The 23,092-nt window shown below is 38.5% G+C and overlaps 1 protein-coding gene across 1 annotated transcript; it reads left to right on the top strand.

The window, feature by feature from the left end:
• Window positions 1–10,482: 10,482 nt before the first annotated feature.
• On the top strand, window positions 10,483–13,168 carry LOC131018109 (putative late blight resistance protein homolog R1B-16). Its single transcript, XM_057946831.1, has 3 exons — window positions 10,483–11,806; window positions 12,598–12,827; window positions 12,887–13,168. The coding sequence occupies exons 1-3, from the start codon at window positions 10,483–10,485 to the stop codon at window positions 13,166–13,168; spliced, it is 1,836 nt and encodes a 611-aa protein (XP_057802814.1).
• Window positions 13,169–23,092: the final 9,924 nt, after the last annotated feature.

Here is a 23,092-nt window from a genome sequence, read left to right as displayed (position 1 = left end):
GACGTACATATATTATGAATATTACTTTTTTACATTTAAATTTATTCATTAATAGTTTTATTGATTTCTTTTTAAAATTTTAATTATAGTCAAATGAATAAGACAATTTCATAAATACAATTAATTAAAAAAATATTCAAAACTATATAATAATATTTATGTATTTATTTTCATAGTATAAAATCGTATGTACGTTAAACGTGCATCGCACGTTCTCACTGCTAGTTAAGATAAAGTGAGTCATTAACAACTAGACGGAAGAAGTACGAATTAATTCATTGTTTATTTTTTTTATTTACGGGAGTTGGGGAGGGGGAGCAGTGGGGTTTGAACCCGAGACCTCACTGTCATATTTAATTATGTATTTTAATTTCTTAATAATGAAAGTAAAAATTCCCAAAAATAAGAAACACATGACTTTTGAATACGTGATTGGGTTTTATCCTGTTAATCAAAAACCCAACATGCAACAAAGAGTCCAAATTAAGTTAGTTAGGAAAGATAATAAAAAGAGATTGGTTTGAAATTTATCAAGTAGGTAGTGGGTAGACTTAAACCTAGTCAAAGAAATGCACAGAAGTTTAGTGTTAATTTCAGTTTATATTCAACTTTTCACTCTTTTTATAATTCTATTCCCACTTGATTAATTCTATCCCAATCTTTTCAATATATATCAAGTAGAGCATTTTAAACCTCAAAATTGATTGATGATTTTTCAAGATCATGATATATATGTTACTCATATTTGTAGATAAAATTAAAAGTATTGTTGGATAATCCAAAACATGATAGTATTCGACTCATCACGGAAAAAATAAAAAATTATTATTAACTCTCTTCAAAAAAGAAGAAAAAAAACTTATAATATTAAACAAATAGTATTGTGAATTACCTTTAGAGTTCAGTACAATTAATTTATAGATATAATGAAAAAAGTTCTCGCCCTTGTCACAGTAAGAAGTTTATTTGAAATACTTTATGGGGATGTTTACTTTGTATGATTTATTACATGCATGATCGAGTATTTTTATCCTTAAGGATGTATTCTCTTTGGTGAATAAATTTATCATGGAAAATTCAGGGATATAAAAAATTTATACCTTTAAATGCCTCATTTATTTTTCCTCATTTTCTACAAAAAAAAAAGTTCATCATTTTTCATTTATTCATTTCATTTCAAGGAGGGATAATATTATCACATAAAAAATAGAGTGATAATATCATCCCTCATTGAAGGGGAAAGAAGGAACAAAATATGGTGAAATTCTCTTTTGTAGAAAATGAGGGAAAAAAAGAAGGTATTTAAAGACATATTATTATTATCCATCTTTTTTCCATGATAAATTTATCCATCAAAGATAACACACCCTAAGAGTAGGATTTTCTAATTCCATCCTTATCGTGGGATAAAAATCAATCAAAATTAGCTTGAATGATAGAAATTATCCAAAGTCTTGGGATATCCCAAAGTTTCAATCCATTAAAGAAAACAAGAGATTAATCTTACTATTTTTATCTATCAAGACTAATCCTTCAAAGTAAACGCCTCTATATATAATTGGGAGATTTGAATTCATTGAGCTAGTTGGATGGTGTTTGGCTGAGCTAATAAGCTCTTTAAAACATCTTATAAGTTGTTTAGAAACTTATAAGCTCTTTCAAAGTGTTTGGCATAAGCTATAAAAATAAGCTCTAAAAGCTTATAAACTCCCCAAAAAATAAGTTCCTCTATTCCAACTTATTTTTTTTATAAACTCGATATGATTTTTTTATTTTTATCATATATCATTCTAATTTCATCTATTTTCGATTTTCTCTCTTTAACAAAATATTCACTCTCTAGCTTATAAGCTCATTACCCAAACACTTTGACAATTTATAAGATCTTAAGAAACTACATCTTATCAGTCCTTTAAAATAAGCTTAGCCGAACACCCTCTTAGCATGTGATTGGATTGGGTGCTGCGGTTTCGCACCGACAGAATAGTGATTGAATGACACAGTTTTGCATTGACTGAAAGATAGTGAATGAGTGGCTCTGTTTTGCTTTGAAATTAAGAAAATAAAATAAAATTGAACATATTACAGATTCCCAACTCACAACCAATAAACAATAATCTTGTGAAATTATTTGTGTGTAGAATCGAGATGGCTTATGTGAAAGATATTATGGACTAGATTAGGATATATTTGATATATTCTAATACTAAGGAAGAGAAGACAAATTAGAATTGTCTTCTTCCTTATAAATATAAGGGCTTGGCCTTACAAATGAGAAGATTACAAAAAACATTAACTTAGAGCTTTTGCTTGGCAAAACGCTAAGAAAGCACTATAGTTTCAATCGGAGATTTCCTAACTGTTGACGATTGAATCGTGCACTTGGAATCGTTCCTGCATCGAATCGACATACACGTGGATACCTTAGTAGTGGATTCACGGCAAGAATCGAGACGCACGTTTACCACACAACGAGTAAGTTATTCTTATTGTTGTGTGACTATCTCTACACATGATGCATTTGTAAATCTAGATCTAATCCTTGAATGTATATTCCGCTGCGTATCATTAGATGATGTCAAGGATAACCAACAGTGGTATCAGAGCCCGGGGCTCGATTTACAATTGCTATTGTGTTCTAATTGTTTATGGGTTAAGGGCATGTGATTTTAGAAATCTAAAAACTGGAAATTGAAATCGCAAGTTTTGGAAATTTGGGAATAAGAAATTTCGAAACCATTTTCTGAAATTGGGCTAACTTTGCTGGGCCATTCGCTGGATCTGAGCCGATCGCCTTCTTGGACGAGGCGGCGAAGGTGGCTCGGGGCTCGCCGGTGTGCAGCGCCCGACCACCGGCCGCTGGTTGCGTCGTGGCTTCGAGCCGACGTCCGCTGCACTCTTTAACAGACCCGCCAACTCGGTCTTGGAGTCCGGCGATGGTGGAGGTCTTGCGTGCCGGAGGCGGCGGATTCACGGCTGTGAACGGCGACGAGGAGCTTCGTGCTCTTTCGGCCGGAATGGCTGAGGAACGGTGAGGACGCGGGCAGGCGTCTGGAGACGTCGCCGCTTACCTCCGACGCGCCTTCGAGCCGCGACCGGCTGGGATCCGTCCAGCGAGAGCGCCGCTTCTTCCTCCGCTGAAAACGCGTCCCCTCCGACGCGGCTTCGAGCCGCGACCGGCGTGGAGACCTCCGGCGTGGACGCGCGACGTCTGATGGCGTCGTCGCTTCGCGCGCCGCGGCGGCGGCGGGCTGACGGGCGGCGTGGCGACGGGAAGGAGAAGGGGCAGCGGCTGCTGCTGAAAACCTCTTTTTCCCAAACCCTAGCTGCTGAAATTGAATTTGGGCTGTTAAGGTTCTTGGGCCCGGACTGGGCCTGATAACCCTAGGGCTGCTGGGCTGCGTTTTAAATAAGGCTGGGCTTGTGTTTTGGGCAGTAACAGTTTATTAAAAAAAAAAAAATCTTTTATTAATTTAGAATTAATAATTGAACCCCAATTTCAGAATTAATTTATTAATTGGATTAATAAATTTAAATTATTGTTATTAATTTTGAATTAATAATAATAGAAATAAATTTATATTAATTTAGAATTAATATAAATTGATTAACCCATATTCAATTAGAGAATAAAATATTAATTTGATTAATGATTTTATTCGTAGAGGTTTTGTGTCTTTATGTGATAAGCATGCTATTTGATTTTATGCTTATTATTTAACTATAGTAGTTAAAGACCGCTTTTATCTTGGGTAGGCGGCGCCCAATATGTGTGGTCCGCATTTTATATGCCTGGGTAGGCGGCACCCAGTAATTGTTTTGCTATTTAATATTGGATATTAAATATAAGCAATTAGTATCACATTCTAAATCCCCATTAAATATAAGTCTTTGTGTAAGCACAAAACGCGTCATCCATCATAATTGTTTGAGTACCTAACCTTTTTCGTCCAAGGGTATTTACATAAAATTGTATACTCTAAATCGACAAGGCCAAGACTCATTCATAGGTTGGCACCGTGTGATGGGGTTGACTTACTTAAATTATTTTGGAACGCAAAGCGACCAAGAATGATCTAAGGACGCAGATTAATTTGATTAATCAACCAAGAGTTGCAAAATTGTTGTTGCAATTGACTTAGAGGCCTACTAAGTAATATTATTGTAGTCATCAGCAAAGCAGAGGCTGCATAATATTGACTTGGATCTTGGACCACTAAGATTTATATGGATTATAAATTCGTATTTTACGTTGGGGGCGTAAGATATGTTAAAATTAGTGGGAGCTAATCAATACGATAGCCCATTGTTTGATTAGTGATACAATGTGATCATAGTTTATTCTTTCTAATTTGCTTTTCTTTATTTATTGATCAGATAATATGTCGAATTTGTCACTGAAATATTTGATAGAAACAAACAAGTTGACTGGGTCAAACTTTACGGATTGGCTCCGTTGCTTGCGTCTGGTCTTAAGGCTAGAGAAGATTGAGTATGTCTTGGACAACCCAATCACTGTCATTCCTGACAAGCAGTCTGCTGAGTATGCATCATTTGATGAAACTGCTCACAAGAAGCATGTCGAGGATGCAACATCGGCACAATGTGTGATGTTGTCCTCTATGACTACGGAGTTACAGAGGCAACACGAACACATGTTCCCTTATGATATGCTAAAACACTTGAAGAGTCTGTATGCTTCAGAAGCTCAGACTATGGAGTATGAGATACTCCGAGATCTTTTCAAGTGTAAGCTTCAGGAAGGGAGTCCGGTTTCTGATCATGTACTGAAGATGATCGGGTTGATTGAGAGGTTGGCATCGATTGGAACGATGCTACCCGCTACTGTCTCTGTCAATCTGATTCTGCAGTCTTTGCCTGCCTCATTTGAAAACTTCATTGTGAACTTCAATATGAACGGCACGAAGGCAAGCCTGCCTGAGCTTCATAACATGTTGAAGACCTATGAGTCTTCCACCTCTAAAGGCAAATCTGTGCTCATGGTGAGCTCTACTGCCACGTCTTCCAAAAGGAAGTACAAGCAGAAGAAAAAGCAGAAGAAGGCATTTGATGCTGGTTTGAAGCCTAAAGGTGGAGGGGCTCAGAAAAGGCCGAAGTTGCCAAAGGATGAATGTCTATTCTGTCATGAAAAGGGGCACTGGAAGAGAGACTGCCCGAAATACAAGGCACAAGGTGCATCGGGTATGAGCTCGGGTATGTTTGTCATTGAGATAAACATGTCTATTGATAATTCACAATCTTGGGTATTAGATACAACTTGTGGCTCACACATTTGCAATAATGTGCAGGGCCTAAGTGAAACCAAGAAAGTGATGCCTGGGGAAGTCGATCTACGCGTGGGAAATGGAGCAAGAGTTGCTGCTGAACGCGTGGGGACTTATAGATTAGATCTTCCTTCGGGAAATAGACTTGTTTTAAGTAATTGTTACTTCGTTCCTTCTATTTCTAAGAATATTATTTCCATTCCGATGTTGGACATTGAAGGGCCTAAGTGAAACCAAGAAAGTGAAACCAAGAAAGTGATGCCTGGGGAAGTCGATCTACGCGTGGGAAATGGAGCAAGAGTTGCTGCTGAACGCGTTGGGACTTATAGATTAGATCTTCCTTCGGGAAATAGACTTGTTTTAAGTAATTGTTACTTCGTTCCTTCTATTTCTAAGAATATTATTTCCATTCCGATGTTAGACATTGAAGGTTTTTCCTTCCATTTTGGAAACAGTAGATGCTCGTTTTCCCTTAATGGATTGTTTTATGGAAGTGCCTCTCTTTTGAATGGTTTATATTATCTTGAATGTGAAAGGAGTATTCTCAATGTACAAAACAAACGACCTAAGCTGAGTAATGCGAATAATACTACCTATCTTTGGCATTGTAGACTTGGTCATATCAATGAGAACAGGATAGCAAGATTGAGAAAGTTAGACTATCTCAAATCATTTGACATTGAGTCATATGGTGCTTGTGAATCCTGTCTCAAAGGTAAGATGACTAAGAAACCTTTTTCTGGGAAGGGGTTACGAGCCAAAAACTTGCTAGAATTGATTCACACAGATGTGTGTGGACCATTCCCAACAGAAGCAAGAGGTGGATATTCGTACTTCATAACTTTTACTGATGATTTTTCGAGGTATGGATATGTGTATCTCATGAAGCATAAATCTGAGGCCTTTGAGAAATTTAAGGAGTTTAAGTTAGAAGTCGAGAAACAACTTGGGAAAAGTATAAAGGCTCTTCGATCAGATCGAGGAGGAGAATACTTAAGCCATGAGTTTCTTGATTACTTAAAATCATATGGAATTCGGTCAGACTGGACTCCTCTGGGAACACCTCAAATGAACGGGGTATCCGAAAGGAGGAATCAAACTTTATTAGATATGGTTCGATCCATGATGAGTTTTGCAAGTCTCCCTTTATTCCTTTGGGGTCATGCCTTACAGACCGCTGTTTATATTCTGAATAGAGTTCCTTCTAAATCAGTTGAGAAAACACCATATGAGTTATGGTGTGGCAAAAAGGCAAGTCTTAACCATATGCGGACCTGGGGATGTCCTGCTTTTGTTAAGAAAATGATAACTGATAAGTTGGAATCTAAAAGTGAGAAATGTTATTTTGTGGGATATCCTAAGGAAACAGTTGGATATTATTTCTACGTTCCCGGTGATCACAAGGTGATTGTTTCCCGGAATGTGACGTTTCTTGAAGACACCTTTGTCTCTAAGGAACAAGGTCACAATACGATAGAACTTGAAGAAATTCAAGAATCGCAAAATAACATAGTGGATGAAAACTTGTCTAATGGTGTGGACAAGAATTCAGTGGGAGTATTTGATGATCTATTGGGAAGGGGAATATCTCTTAGAGAGACGTCTCAAGACAATGAGATACATCAAAGACATGATGATACAATAGTTGTGTCACCACCACCTCAAGAAAATCTTGAGGATGTCCCTGAAAATTCCGAAACTGTTGAAACGTTCAACACAGAGGAACCTGCTCACATTCAGAATATACAACCCGAACAAACGCAAGAACAACTCCATAGGCCTCGTAGGAATCGTCGAGCACCTGAAAGACTTAATCTATTGGTTGAGAACCAAGATGATGGAGTTGATCCAGATGATGATGAACCTAAGACCTATACCGAAGCGGTGTCGGGCACCGACTCGGAGAAGTGGCTTGAAGCCTTAATTTCCGAAATGGACTCGATGTACTTCAATCTAGTCTGGGAACTAGTTGATTTGCCAGATGGGAAATATCCCATAGGCTGCAAATGGATCTTCAAAAAGAAGAGAGATGCAGATGGCATAGTACGAACCTACAAGGCTAGGTTGGTGGCAAAGGGTTATAGTCAACGCGAGGGCATTGATTATGACGAAACCTTTTCACCAGTTGCAAAGATCAAGTCCATTAGGATTTTACTTGCTATAGCTGCATATTATAACTTTGACATTTGGCAAATGGATGTCAAAACCGCGTTTCTCAATGGAGAACTTGAAGAGGAAGTCTATATGACTCAACCTGAAGGTTTTGTATCCAAAGAAAGGCCGAATGCAGTATGTAGGCTAGAGAAGTCCATTTATGGACTTAAGCAAGCTTCTAGGAGTTGGAATATTTGCTTTGACAGAACAATCAAATCGTTTGATTTTGTCAGAAGCAAAGAGGATCCATGTGTTTATAGTAAACGCGAGAATGGGAACATTGTCTACCTTATCATATATGTTGATGACATTTTGATTATGGGTAGTGATCGTTCCATGATGCAATCCGTGAAAGATTGGTTGGCTAGCTCCTTCATGATGAAGGACTTGGGTGATGCTTCCTATATCCTTGGGATAAAGATCTATCGGGATAGACCTAATAGATTGTTGGGATTATCACAATCCACCTACATAGACAAATTGCTAAAGCGCTTCTCAATGGAAAATTCCAAGAAAGGATTTCTTCCTATGGGACATGGTATTATCTTGTCTAAGAAGGGTTGCCCTTCTAATGACCAAGAGATCGAATACATGAAAAGGATCCCATATGCTTCTGCTATAGGATCGATAATGTATGCCATGACATCTACTAGGCCAGATGTGGCATATGCGCTTAGCATGACAGGCAGATTTCAGCAAAATCCCGGTGAGGTACATTGGAGAACTGTCAAGACTATTCTAAAGTACCTTAGAAGGACTAAAGAATACTTCTTAGTCTATGGTGGACAACCAGAGTTATCAGTTACTGGGTATACTGATGCTAGCTTCCAAACAGACCATGATGACTATAAGTCACAGTCTGGCTATGTCTTCATCCTCAATGGTGGAGCAGTTAGTTGGAATAGTTCCAAACAAAGCACTACTGCCGACTCCACCACCGAAGCCGAGTATATTGCTGCATCTGAAGCTGCTAAGGAGGCTGTGGCTCTGTTAGAATTCGTGAAAGAACTGGGTGTCATTCCAAGTACCAATTGTGCAATACCGTTGTATTGTGACAACACTGGTGTAGTTGCGCAAGCAAAGGAACCAAGACCCACGAATAGAAACAAGCACATTCCCCGAAGATATCATCTGATCAGAGAAATAATTGAAAGGGGCGATGTGAAATTAGAAAGAATACCCACTGATGATAACTTAGCCGATCCTTTCACCAAGCCGTTGTGTATAGCAAAACACAACAAACATTTTGAGAGCTTGGGTGTTAGACATGTTGGAAGTTGGCTTTAATTTAGTGGGAGTATTGGTTTGAATGTCTTAGAAACAATTTGAATTGAGACATCCTTACCTGATCACATTTATGTATGTTATTTGATTTCATGGGCTAGTGCATTTATTAGAATATTTGGTTTTATTGTTTGACTTTATTCTTTTATTTGTTCCCTTGAATTATCACTACTATTAATGATGTGAGACATTAATGGTTTGAGTGTAATTCTAAAGATGCCCTAACCAATGGTCATCAAGAATGGGATATTGATGACATGCGATAGGTTAGCATGTGGTCTGCATCATATTCTTAGAGAATGTAGTTGATCTCACAACTACGAGTAATTTGATTCTCGTGATGGACACATGGATATTTTGGAGAATATTGGTATACCCTACTATTAAATCATTTGTTCTAGTGTCTATGATTTAATAGTGTATGGAGTATGTAATAGTCCTTTGACTTGAGGTCAATACTCATTTTGTTTGTTGAGTGGTGTGCTTTGACCAAGTACAATGCTTGCACTCCATCAAAGGGGTAGATACGGCTTGTGTTGGGTACATCATGAGGCAAATGGAAATGGTAGTTGAGCCAAGAATAGGATTCATTCCTCGATTTGAATTTCGAGAGAACACTTCAAATTCTCTATATTATTTGACCGTTAGTCATTGGCCAATGCAAAGATATATTCAATTAGAATAATTGAATATGATCGGAAGGGTCATTTAATAAAGATGAGATAAAATGATTGAGCTATTGGGATAGACACATGGCAGATCCTAGGCTCAATCGAGTGGTTCGTGAATGAAGGGATATTACATAAACTTCATATAAAGGTTTGTTTACAGAATCCACGTAAACGTTCTTCATATATCGAGTTCGCTACACAACGCAGTCTAGGAGTTTTGTGTAGACTTTAATTTGATTATCGTCGATAATGGAGGCCTAAAGGGTCACACTTTATGTGTATTGTTGATTCGCTCAAGAGTGCAAAGTTAGTGCTTGGTGTTTAATCTAATGCTAGTCCAAGTGGGAGATTGAAAGATATTATGGACTAGATTAGGATATATTTGATATATTCTAATACTAAGGAAGAGAAGACAATTTAGAATTGTCTTCTTCCTTATAAATATAAGGGCTTGGCCTTACAAATGAGAAGATTACAAAAAACATTAACTTAGAGCTTTTGCTTGGCAAAACACTAAGAAAGCACTATAGTTTCAATCGGAGATTTCCTAGCTGTTGACGATTGAATCGTGCACTTGGAATCGTTCCTGCATCGAATCGACATACACGTGGATACCTTAGTAGTGGATTCACGGCAAGAATCGAGACGCACGTTTACCACACAACGAGTAAGTTATTCTTATTGTTGTGTGACTATCTCTACACATGATGCATTTGTAAATCTAGATCTAATCCTTGAATGTATATTCCGCTGCGTATCATTAGATGATGTCAAGGATAACCAACATTATGAAGCTCTTGATAATCTGCAACAACTCTTAGATCAAATCCTAGAACGACGTGATGATCTCATCACTCATTCCTTAAAACAACAAATTATTTCCATCCGCGACCATTCTATTGTGTTGCAATTGAATCTCAAACATTATCCAAACAAACAAAGAATCAGAGAGGCAGCAAGGTCAACACATGAGGTTATTGAATATCTCTTCTCCGAAGAAAATGTTTCATATGGTGGACCGATGATGTCGACAGTCAGACTTGCAAGGCTGAGGGCATTTGCAGCGAGTCTGAAGTCAATCGTTGGAGATGTGGTGGATCAGCAGCATAATTGATGCTGCAGATGTTAGTTCATCAGCAATCAGAAGCAGCAAAGATGACGACGTGGTTGGTTTTGAAGAAGATCTGAAAATGATCAAGAATCGGCTTTTATGGGGACCGTCCACACTACAGGTCCTCGCTGTTGTTGGAAGAGGAGGCATTGGTAAGACCACACTTGCTAAAACTGTTTATGAAGATGCATCTGTTATGAAATATTTTAATTTGTGCTCTTGGATCACAATATCACAAGATCATAGTGTAGAACGTATTGTTCTAAATCTGCTAGCTTCCATGAAAGGAATTTCGGCAGTAAGAGATGCTGAGAGCGACATTCCAATGGAGTCTTTAATTCACAAACACTTGGAGCGTAGCAGGTATCTTATTGTAATGGACGACATGTGGAGTAAGAAAGCTTGGGATGATGTAAAGATGTTGTTTCCTGATACCCGCAATGGGAGTCGGATCATAGTGACCACAAGGATGCAGGATGTGGTTGATTATGTCAGCTCTTCTAGCTCCATTCATCCAATGAGGCTGTTGGATGCACATCATAGCTGGAATTTGCTAAAGCAGAAGGTGTTCGCCGATAAAGACTTCCCTGTTGAACTAGAAGATATTGGGAAGAAAATTGTTCAAAATTGTGGAGGACTCCCCCTTTCAATCGTGGTGGTGGCAGGACTTCTATCTAAGGTTCGTACTCGATCCTCATGGGAGCAAATTGCTGCAAATGACGGGCAGCTTGAAACAATAATTTGTTTAAGTTATACTCATTTACCCAATCACTCGAAGCCATGTCTTTTATATATGGCTGGCTTCCCAGAAGATCAGGAGATTCGTGTTACGGAACTTGTTAATCTTTGGATATCCGAAGGTTTTGTAACACATTCAAATGGATCAAAAAGCTTGGAAGAGGAGGCAGAAGATTGTTTGGAGGATCTTGTCGAGAGAAGTCTAGTTTTGGACACCAACAGGAAGTTTGATGGGAAAATAAAGAGTTGTCGCCTTCATGATACTGTGCGGGAATTTCTCGTAAGGGAGGCTACGAAAGAGAAGATAATTCTTTCTGTTATGGATTACTTACCTACTCCTATCCTGCGAAAGCATTTTGTTCCACGTCTCATAAAAGATCATCATAGGATAAGTGCTAGTTCGTATGATCTACATCTCAAAGACTATGTGCATAGCTCATACATCCGTACCATAATATGTATTCCGAAGAAAGGGTATAGATCTATGGGCGTTGTAGAGAAGTTTAGTTCTCTGAGGGTCCTTCATGTTTTACGTAGAAGCGATTATTGGGATTGGGAGCCAGGTCAAGTGTTCAATCTGATTCATTTAACTTACATTGCTTCCAACATTCCCAACATTATTTTTTCTTCAGCCATATCAAAGCTTCAGAATCTTCAAACTTTAATTATTTATAGATATGAGGTTGATTTGCCCATTGAGATTTGGAGGTTGCGACAATTAAAACATCTTATTGCCTTCTCATTTCATCCTTTACCCCTGCCTAAAGGACAAAAATATCCTCTTGAAAACTTACAAACACTTCCGCTGGTGACGGACTTTGTGTGGAGTAGAAGAATGGTGAAAATGATTACAAACATTAAAAAGCTTGGAATATGTTACTCCAAGGAGAAGTTTGATTTGGATTCGCGCTATCGCCTCAACAATCTTAAATTGTTTTCTTTTTTTACAATATCATTTTTTATTAATATGAATTATTCTTTATTATTTTTATATTAAACTAAAATATATTTATCTTAAATTATATAGTATTTTTAATTATATTTAGAATTTTTATATAATAATCAAATTAATATCAATTTTATATATAATAAAATATAAAAATATTTTTCGTGCGTTGCACGAGTGCAAATGCTAGTAATCATTTAAACTTGAGTTCGAGTTGGCGAAAATTTTACCAATTAATTAAATTAATTATGACAATTCATGTTTTACAAGCAACTTATTCATGGATTTTTATACTAACTTATTTGCAGTTGAATCTCAAACATTATCTAAACAAAGAAAAAATCAGAGAGGCAGCAAATACAGCATATGAGATTATCCAATATTTCTTTTTTGGAGAATATCTTTCAGATTGCGGATCAACAGAGCCGACAGCCATACTTGCAAAAAAGTTGAGGAAAGTAGCACAGAGACTGCAGTCAACCGTTGGAGATGTGGTGGATTACATCAAGGGTAAGGGCGTAACTGATTCTCCTGCTGTTGGTTCATCATCAAGATCAGCAATCACAAGCAGCGAAGATGGCTTTTGGTGGAATCATCCAGACTACGGGTTCTCCCAATTGTTGGAAGGGGAGGCATTGGTAAGACCACACTTGCTAAAATTGTTTATAATGATCCTTCCATTATTGAAACTTTTAAGTGTGGTTGGGTCACAATATCACAAGATTATAATATAGGAACTATTGCTTTACATCTCCTAGCTTCCATTAAAGGGATGTCAGCTGATAGGAAGATTCCTATCGATTCCTTAATTCGTGAATACCTCCACAACAACAAATATCTGATTATAGTTGACGACATTTGCAGTAAGAAGGCTTGGGACGAGGTAAAGATGTTATTTCCTGAAAATGACAATGGAAGTCGGATCATATATAGTAACAACAAGGCTACAAGATGTGGCTGCTTATGTTCGCTATTCTAGCTCAATTCACATGATGCGTTTGTTGGATGCGCGTGATAGTTGGAATCTGCTAAAGCAGAAGGTATTTGGAGATGAAGGCTTCCCCATTGAATTGGAAGACATTGGGACCAAAATTGCTAAAGGCTGTGGAGGGCTACCCCTTGCAATTTTGCTGGTGGTAGGAATTCTATCTAAGATTCTTAAAACTCGAAACTTGTGGAAGAAAATTGCGGCGAATGACACGCAGCTTGAGACAATTATTTGTTTGAGTTATAACCACTTACCTAATCACTTGAAGCCGTGTTTTTCATATATGGTTGGCTTTCCAGAAGATCAGGAGATTCGTGTTACTGAACTTGTTAATCTTTGGATATCTGAAGGTTTTGTAACAAGTTCGAGTGGATCTAAAAGCTTGGAAGAGGAGGCAGAATATTATTTGGAGGATCTTGTCGAGAGAAGTCTAGTTTTGGTCACCAATAGGAAGTTTGATGGGAAAATAAAAAGTTGCAGCATTCATGATATCGTCCGGGAATTTTGTGTGGAGGATGTTATCAGCCAGCCGCACGCAAGTTGTTGCGTTTCTTTATATATTTATGGGTTAATTTGTTCTAAATCCACAATCTTTATCCAGATTTTGGTTTTTCCCATAGACTTTAAATTTTTGGTGTAAATACATCATCTTTGGATTGTGTTTGGTTTTTCCCATACCCATTTTGAGTAATTGCAAATCAGCCCCAAAATAAACACAAATGTTCACAAATATACCAAAAACCACAACTTAATGCTAAAATACCCTATAGAGTTCCTTACAAAATAAACCATGGCCCAACATGTTTCCGTAACACTTCAAAATAATTCTAAACATAAATCAACATTATACCTTTCGCCGACTGGTCACCTTCAGGATTCAGTACTTGTCGCGTTTTACGGACCTCCCGCCCTTCAGGCTTCATCCAACCACGCACTCGCAAGAGATGGTTGCAACCTTCCTCCTTCACTGTGTATCGACGTTGAATATTTTTGTTGATAAATATAAAGAAAATATTTTTACTAAACCGGAAATTTGGGCAAAATAAAGCGTTTATAGAGGAATTATAAAATACTTAATTTATTTTATAAAATTATCCCCAAGGGAGGAGACTAACTTGTTTAGCTACTCATAGTAGCTAATACTTGTATACATAAATTAAAAGAACTAAAAACTTAAAAAGAAAAAACTTTGAAAACTAAAATTTAAAAATTACAAAGATAATTTTCTAGAGAGAGAGTGTGGTGTGTGAAGAGTTGTGAATTTTTCCGATGATCTCTTCTCTCCAGAGCTTGCGTTTATATAGAGGTTTGACCCCCTCTATAATTGCTTGGTAGTTGGCCTTGGATTCCTTCTTCGTGTCCAGCTAACTTGGATGGTGACGGCTACCTTCCTTTGTCGGCCATTATTGTCAACACTAGTTAGTGCCTTCACATGGAGTTGAACCTTCCTTTATCTTTTTGTGATAATGGTTGGTGAGGTCCAGCTACTTTTTTCTCCACTCGGTCTTGTCTTTTGCTTTCGGTGAGTGGTGCTTTTCTGGTCCCATACTCAATTATTCAGCTGATAATGCTGTGAGGGGCCAGCCTGCAACTTTTCCACCATCCTTTGTCTTCTTTTGATGAGTGGAGCTTCTGTAGAATTACCCATTTTGGTTAGTGGGTAGTTGGCCTGCATTATTGTCCACCCACTTCGTCGTTTCTCTTTTAGTGGGTGGTCCTCCTGTCCTGAGTCACATGACTCCCTTTTCTTTGTCGGGCCCCTTACTTTTTTGGTACCCGCGGTGCTCGTCCATGTGGAGTCTTGTGCTCCTCATACTCGTCAGACCGGAACTTCTTTTTGTTAGGCTTTGGAAAGAAGCCTTTGCCGAACTCCGGTTCTTTCTGCGTGAGACACTCCGCGCAGATATGGTCTACCCAATGGCCTAAATGAGCCATGTTGCAGAACTTGTGACGGGTTTCTTTGCTTCCCGCTATCTTATTTCGCCAGAGTGTCTGCCTCTTTTCTTTGTAGTTTTTCCTGTCATTGAATTTAACAAGAAAGATCCAAGTCCTGCGTTATGAGAGAGCTTGAATTGGTACTTCACTTTGTCCATCTCTGTGAGACAGACCTATAGTCCCCATGCACGTCTTGTGGAGATTTGATCCTCCGTAAATGTCGTGACAATGGAAACTTCATGATCAGGTGCCTTAACTCGGTTTAAGGCCTCCGTATCAGGTCTCCGAAGATTAATGAAATGGAAAGCTTCATGATTCCCTTTGCCTGCTGGTTCTGGAGCTGCACTGAGAAAGTATAACTCCAGGACGTCTCCCCTGTTTAGAGACGAATTGTTTGACCAAGCATCATAGACCGTTTCTTGGATCCACTTTGGTAGACCCCTGATCTCGCTGAATGCTGGCGATATAGTATAAACTGAGGCTAGTGCCCCAAATTCATACCATTCCTTGACCTCCTGAGGATTGGCTCCGGTGGTCATCCATACACGAGGATATTTTCCTCTGACATCAACCCGACAATAGCTCGGATTAAGTCCTTTTCTAGTGTTGAGTTTCTCCCACCTGGACTGATACATCTGCCAAACAGGATAAATTTCAATAATGTTAGTATCAATCTTAGATTTGCCCGTCAATGGCCTAAGACTGATCTCTCCCTCTTTTTCCCCAGAGGTGGAGGGTTGACATGTTGGTTCGGGCTGTGAAGCCTTATCAACAACTTTTCATTGAGGATCTGGTTTTGACACCTTAGCCTTAGGACTCGTGCTAGGAGTATTTGAATCCCCTGCTACAGGTAATCCGGCCTGTACGGTAATTCCTGCTTCGATCATGGGAGCCATGATCCCGCGCAGGAGCGGCTTGTGGGTTGCCTCATTAAGACTTAACATCTTTTTGAGACATTCTCGTATTCGGTTTGTTACTTTGGATTCATCATCCGTTTGTATCCTTCCCGCTTGTTTGGCATGGAGTAAGCACTCTTGCCATTCTTGTTGTAGCATCTCCAGATCGTCCAGGAGCTGCCTCTGGTTTTCCATGATGGTGTCAACCTCAGTTGGCTCTATCCCTTGTTAAGAAATCTGCAAGAATATTTTCATCAGATTTCAGAATGACAATATTAAAATCATAATATTGGCACTCAGCTTGCCATCTAAGTAATCTAGCCTTTTCAGGTTTAGATTCTATTTTCTTGGTTAAGAAAGCCTTAACATTAGTGTTATCGACTTTCAAAGTAAATTTCTTTGCTAGTAAGAACAGCAACCATTTTTTAAACGCCTTTCTGACTGCATAGAATTCTTTCTCGTTGATGTGCCATCGCACAGTTTCACTGTCGGAAAAGAGACCGCTACAATATCTGCAAGGTTCTTCTCCATAAGGGGTGATTTTTGTGAGCACGGCCGCCCACCAAGAATCACTCGCGTCAGTGTTGAGGACCAGGTCATTCTCATCTTGTGGTATTGAAAGTTTTAGGAGATTTTTGCAAATCTCCTTCAACTTCTTCATACCCTCCCGATGCTCTTCCTTCCATATGAATGGAACATCTTTCTTTAGTAGTGGACTAAAGACTTTTCTTTGTTCTGCAAGGTTTTTGATAAACATCCCTGCAAAATTGACAACTCCGAGAAAGCTTTGGAGCTGCTTCTTTTCTTTGAGACCTTCTGGGAAATTCTGGACCTTTTCCACAATATGATCTTATAGAATTATTCCAGATTCATCGATCTCAATCCCCAGAAACTCCATCTTCTGGGTGGCTATGACTGCCTTCTTTTCAGACAGCACTAGTCCTTCTTGTTGACAAACATCCGCAAAGATCTCCAGATGTCTGACATGTTCATGAATGTTTTTTGATGCAATAAGGATATCATCAATATAAACAAACATAAACGAAGAATAATCTTTGAATAGATTATTCATCTTCCTTTGGAATATCTGAGGCGCGTTGGCTAGCCCCATTGGCATGACATTCCAGACATAGTGTCCTTGTGGAGTTGAGAAGGCTGTGAACTTCTTACTCCCTTCCTCCATGCGAATCTGGTAAAATCCTGATTTGCAATCAAACTTTGAGAATACCTTTGCACTTCTGATGCAGTTGATAAGGTGTTCTCTGCTCGGGATGAAGTATCCGTCAAACTCAAGGATATCATTAATTCATTTATAATTAATGACCAATCTTGGTTTTCCTCGCTTGATCTCCCCATGATTTCTCACCAGAAATCCAGGACTACTGTAAGGTGAATTCCCTGGTTCGATCAGCTTTAAATCAAGGTGTTCCTTGATTATACTCCTCATATCTTGTTGATCCTGAGTGTTCATCAGGATAGGTCTGAACCTCACGAACTTATGCTCATTTCCAGTTTTAACTTTCAAGGTGGCTTTGAGCTGATTCTTGTCCCACCATGCCAAAGGATCCTCGTGATAACACTTTTGGATTCTCCTTTTGACGTCGGCTATGGACACTTGTTCGTCTTCCCTAATATCTTTGTGTGATATCAAGGAAACTTTGATGATCTGTGTTTCTTCCTCGGAGAGATCTGGGAATCCCTTGGTTCTGCATTTGAGCAGAATGTCTCTGAATCTCCGTTGATCCTTCATTTGTGGTCTTCGGAGTCTGCCATCATCACCACGCTTGCTGCGGAATTTGACTGGCATTGAGCGATTAAAAGCTCCTTCGAGCCTTTGCACAATGATTTTGTGGTCACAATTGGTTGTGAACACCAGCCTCCTGACTTCATTGTCCTGCGTATATCTCTTGAAGATCTGCAGAAAATTGTTTCCAAACAAAATATCTGCTCCGGTATCATGGAAATATATCGGTGGAGTTTTGACCTTATACCAAGGCGTCTGTCCTGCACCGCCGATCAATATTTCCGTCTGTTTTACTCCCTTTGATAGGAGCAAAATCTTTTTGGAGAAATCCCTTCCTGCAATTCGAGGCAGTTCTTCTTCAACTTCTGCTGGAAATACTCTTCGTTTTGCCGTACAGATTCCTGCTCCTGAATCCACATAAGTAGCAAAATATTCTGCTTTGAATTTCTCGTATAACATCCCTACAAAGATGTATATAGAGAATGGACTTGTCATTGGATCATCACTTTTTTGTTTCCGATTGTGATTTCCATTCATCCTGATTTCCATGACCATGGTTGGTAGTTGTCAAGGAAATTTCGTCCTAAGATCAAGACATCAGCTTCTTGTCCGGCTTGGCCTTTAACTTGGATTTCAAAGCTTCCGACCACCAGTGTTCCGATATATCGGTTACTAGCTTTCTGGATTCGCCAAATAATACAACGTGTTGCAAGGAAATTGATTTTTCCTTTCGGTTGTATCGATTCTTGTGGAAACCCTTCTCCATTCTTCGGGACATTTAAGCTTGACCCTCATGTCTGGAACTAGTGTTTCCTGAATTTCCCTTCTCTCATAAGAAAGAGAGAAGCTTCTCGTTATAGGCCCTGAAGTTAGCCTATTTCCCTGGAATGATAGTCTTGGTGCTCCCAATCTGAGACTCTGATCATGGCTCAGCACCTGCTTGTCTTCAATTTCGATATCAATTTCCCTGATCTGGGGAATTTCAACTCGGTTCGGATTGACCGCCTTGGCAACTTCTTTGAATATTTCTAGAACTTCAATAAATTCTTTTCCCAGAAATAATTCTGTGTGGTGAGAATTCGATAGGGCATACGATACTTGATAAGTTAGCGAGTATGGCCTATTTCCTCCCGTCATTAGATCTTTCCTCTTGTAATCCTGATAAAGTGTCAGGGCTCGGCTGAAGGATGAATCTTGTAGATTATAAGTGATTTGTGGATAAAGTTCGGTTATAATCTTCTTGGCATAGAGATTGCCTGAGAAAGCTCCAAGAACTGAATCTTTGGCATCTCTAATCCTCTTGTCGCAGAGTGCGACATCAATCGGTTGATCTGTCCCAGGTGATAGAGCATATTTGATTACCAACTGAATTGCTCCGATATGAATCCATTTCATCGTACTGGCGACTTCTAGCTTCATTCTTTTGAGATCCCGCCGGATGTCTTCGGCTGAGTTGGATCTCCACCTGATTGCTTGTTATCTCAATTGGAAGCGCCAATTCTCGACTGGTAACGCCGAAATAAACATGATGCCTCCTTTTGAATGGACTCAAGCTATGTAAAACTTGATTCATTCTTCCACTAGAAAACCCTTGGTATGTTTGTACCTCTTCTGTTTCCTTCTTGAGTTTTTTCACGAGCTTTTTCACCATCTCTTCTTGTGGAATCAGAAAATGGCTAGTAAATCCATTCTGATCCTCCGTCTGAGTGTGGAAAACCTCGTTCTCTTCTTTAGTCTGACTCGACCCCGGTTGATCCATTGGTCCAATCCGAATCTGAATCTTCAGAGCTAAAGACTTCTTCTTGTTCGTATATACTCTCGTCAGAGGATATATCTTCAAACTGATACACGGGTATCAATTCTTGGTGATAGATAGCATCTTCGATATCCGGTGTGGATTCGAATCTTCTTATCTTTCTTTCTTCGTTGTCTGGGCAATTGGTTGAAATATGCCCCTTTGCACCGCACGTCCAGCAGTTGCAATCTTTAAAACTTTCATTTGTTTTGGCTTGGGTTCGCCTGAAAGTTTTTCTTGCCGGGATTCGCTTTTGGGATGAAAACCGGCTCCTTGATGGTCCGCTCCGTTGGCCTGATTTGTAGGAGCGTGCCTTCTGTCTGGTCCACATGGTTTTTGGCTTCCAAGAACTTTTCTTTGATCTTTTTTCATAGGGTTGGTACCTATGTTTCTTTCTGCTCCTCCGTTGATACAGCAACTCGGCTCCAATCTCTGTTGGAAGATCGATGTTGTCGCACATCAATGGAGATCTTTTGTTGAGTCTTCTCAATTTCTTGAGATTTCTCTGGTCCGCTGCCTTCTGGAACCATTCGGACAGCTTCCTATGAACGTATGACATCCTCCTTGACACACTATCAAGTGGATAATCTCCTGGTGACACGTACTCGTTGATGAGCATTTCTCTCCATGGACTCAGAAACTTTGTGAAGAATAGGTCCATAGCGGTTTGATCATCAATCACCCCCATATGGGCATATAGGGTGTATAGGCGCAAAAATTCATTGAGAGCTTTTGGCTCTAGCACCACCAATCTTAGATTGTAAAGTGCCTGTCGATATTTTTTGCGCTTTTCCTCGGCTGAGCCTTCGAAAAAACCTATTCCAAGAAAATGGACTTTAATCTGCTGGGTAGCCCCCTCAAGGATTTCTGAAACTGATGTTTTGGTAAACAGCTCATTCTTCCCCTCGGTTGCCGCATTATCCCAGAATTGTTTTGCCATGCCTGCAAAACTTGCCTCGAAAATTTTGACAAACTCCTCTTTGTCATAGTCTATTGTGGCAATAACGATCTTCATTGCTGAAGACCATTCATCGATGAGTCCTTCCCAATCCTTGAAACTAGCTTCATCGAGGTTGAGAATCAATCCGTATGGATGGATTGGTTCAAGTGTGGCCTTTCCTACAGGAGTATCCCGCATCTGAGGCCTGCGTCGTCTAGTTCGTTGATATTGGCTCGAATCTTCCTGAGCCCCACCTTTCTTTGACGACCCTATTTGTTGATGCTCGGCTTTGGGCACCTCTCCTCCTTGGTTCATCTTTAGATCAACCATGTTGAGGTTAGCAAAGGATTCTGCTAACTCTTGTAGATCTTCTAATCCGATTCGATCAAGGTTATTCATGTTGTTTCCCTTTCACGAATCGAATTATATCCTCCGGCTGCAACTCCTTGGGTGCTGCATTGAGTGGTAGTGGATATGTCGGATCTTTGGACCATTTATTCCGAATTCTTCCGGAACATGGTTTTCGCCGTTCGATGTCCTCCACCTTTTTCTTGATATCACACAAGAGGTTTAGAATTTCCTCCTGTTTGAGTGATATTTTGCTCATTTCCATCGGTAGTTCATACAGCTTGACGCCATAATATTTCACCGTTTTCTGAATCTCCCGCAAGTTGACGTTGTCGGAAGAGCTTGGCTCGATCTTGTGGTAGCTTGGAAAAGCTACTCCCGCCTTGTCCTTTGGTTCCATCAAGTATGATATTGTTGATGGAGGTTGTCTCTGGCTCGTCGGTTTGCCGATCTGGCCTCGGCATTCCTCAATAGGGCATCAAGATATCCCTGGATGTTCGTAATAATCTCACGAATAGTCTCTTCATCCTCAGTAATGTTGATCATGAGGGATCGCCAATACCATCTTAATTCTCCTAATAGGCGACTGTTGTCTCTCTCCAAAGATTGGAGAGAAATCCTGTATACAAGACATCTCGGACACTCGTCCGGATCCATATAAATTTTTATGGAGTCTCCTCCCACACAGGTTAATCATAAAATAAATTAAATATAATATAATTCCTCTATAAAAACCCGCTCTGATACCATTTTTGGCGAGCGTAGGTGTAAACAAAATTAAAGGATCAAAACAAGGTTTTTTAGCCATTTGAAGAACAAAGTGGGGTATTTGTATAATAATTTTAAGAATGGGGTCATTTTTTTGAATATCAAAACTTGGTTTATGGGAAATTCCAAACAACTAAATAGTTCATGTATTTATACCAAACTTTCATAGTTCATGGGAAATTCCAAAATTTGGGCAAAGATTATGGATTTAAACCAAATTATCCCTATATTTATTGAATTTATATAACAAAATTTGTATTCAATAACTTAATAAGTCTTGAATTTAAATAATTGATTTATATGTGATAAATAGATAAAATCGAACTTGTTAAGAATTGTGATGGGAGTTGAATTCTTTTATGTTCATGATTATAATAATAATCAACTAAATAAAAAAGATTAGAATAATAATAATATGATATTACAGTATTCTCCTTAAAATAAATTAAAAAATAGGGGCAAATTAGGCAAATCAAAATAAATTTAAAAATAGGGGCAAATTAGGCAAATCAAATTTTGTAAAACAAGACTCTTTTATAAGAGGTATATAGATTAGCCGAGATCTGCGTATTTCTTTTTTCTTTTTTAAAGGGAGATCTACGTATTTCAATTAGAAGGGAATGAAATGGATTTTGGAATGGAATGATAATGGGAATGAAATGGAATGAAATACAAGATTCCTAATGGATAGGAATGAAGTAAAATTAACACAGTAATAATAAAAATATTAAATTATTATTATTATTATTATTTTATTATTTTATAATTATTAATTATTAGTAGTTACATTATTATTATTATTATTATTATACTATTATTATCATTTATTATTTTACTATTAATATTATTTATTTATTATTATTAAAATTATTTTATTATTTTTACTATTATTATTATTATTATTATTAATTATTTAATTAAACAAATAAACTTTTATTATATAGCAATCTCATATCCGTGGGAATACATAATACCATGGGGGGAGGGGAGGAATGACTAATCTCATGTGCATGGGAATAGGTATTCCATCGGGAATGACGATTTTCATTACAAAAACAGTACCAGCCATAGGATTGAGAATGAACACATGAATCACCATTCTATTCTCATTCAATTCTTGCATACAAGTCATGTTCTAGTACTTATTAACAAAAGAAAATTGAAATAACCTATATCTAAAACGGTGTAGTATTGGGCTTGGGACAGATAGTGGGACAGAGGTTGGATACAGAGGATCCGAATTTAGAGTTAGTTACTTAAGAAAGATAATAACAAAGGGTTGGTATGAAATTTATGAAGCAGGTAGCGGGGATATATTTAATTATTTAAAACCTGGTCAAAGAAGTTAAGCTACCCCTGAGCTAGTGTTGTGATTGGATGGCGCGGTTTCGTGTTGACAGAAAGATAGTGATTGGATGACTCCGTTTAACTTTGAAATAATAAAGAATAATGAACATTATCACAACTCACAGGCAACAAACAATAATTT

This window comes from Salvia miltiorrhiza, chromosome 3 (assembly GCF_028751815.1).
Source record: "Salvia miltiorrhiza cultivar Shanhuang (shh) chromosome 3, IMPLAD_Smil_shh, whole genome shotgun sequence".
Classification (NCBI taxonomy): Eukaryota; Viridiplantae; Streptophyta; class Magnoliopsida; order Lamiales; family Lamiaceae; genus Salvia; species Salvia miltiorrhiza.
This window is presented reverse-complemented; position numbering and strand designations above follow the sequence as displayed.

Excerpts from the sequence above, each read along its gene's own strand:
- LOC131018109 (XM_057946831.1), top strand. The coding sequence starts at position 10,483 with ATGTGGTGGATCAGCAGCATAATTGATGCTGCAGATGTTAGTTCATCA. Across the intron at positions 11,807-12,597 it reads TTATTGGGATTGGGAGCCAG|ATTGCGGATCAACAGAGCCG; the intron begins GTCAAGTGTTCA and ends AATATCTTTCAG. Across the intron at positions 12,828-12,886 it reads TGTTGGAAGGGGAGGCATTG|TGTGGTTGGGTCACAATATC; the intron begins GTAAGACCACAC and ends GAAACTTTTAAG.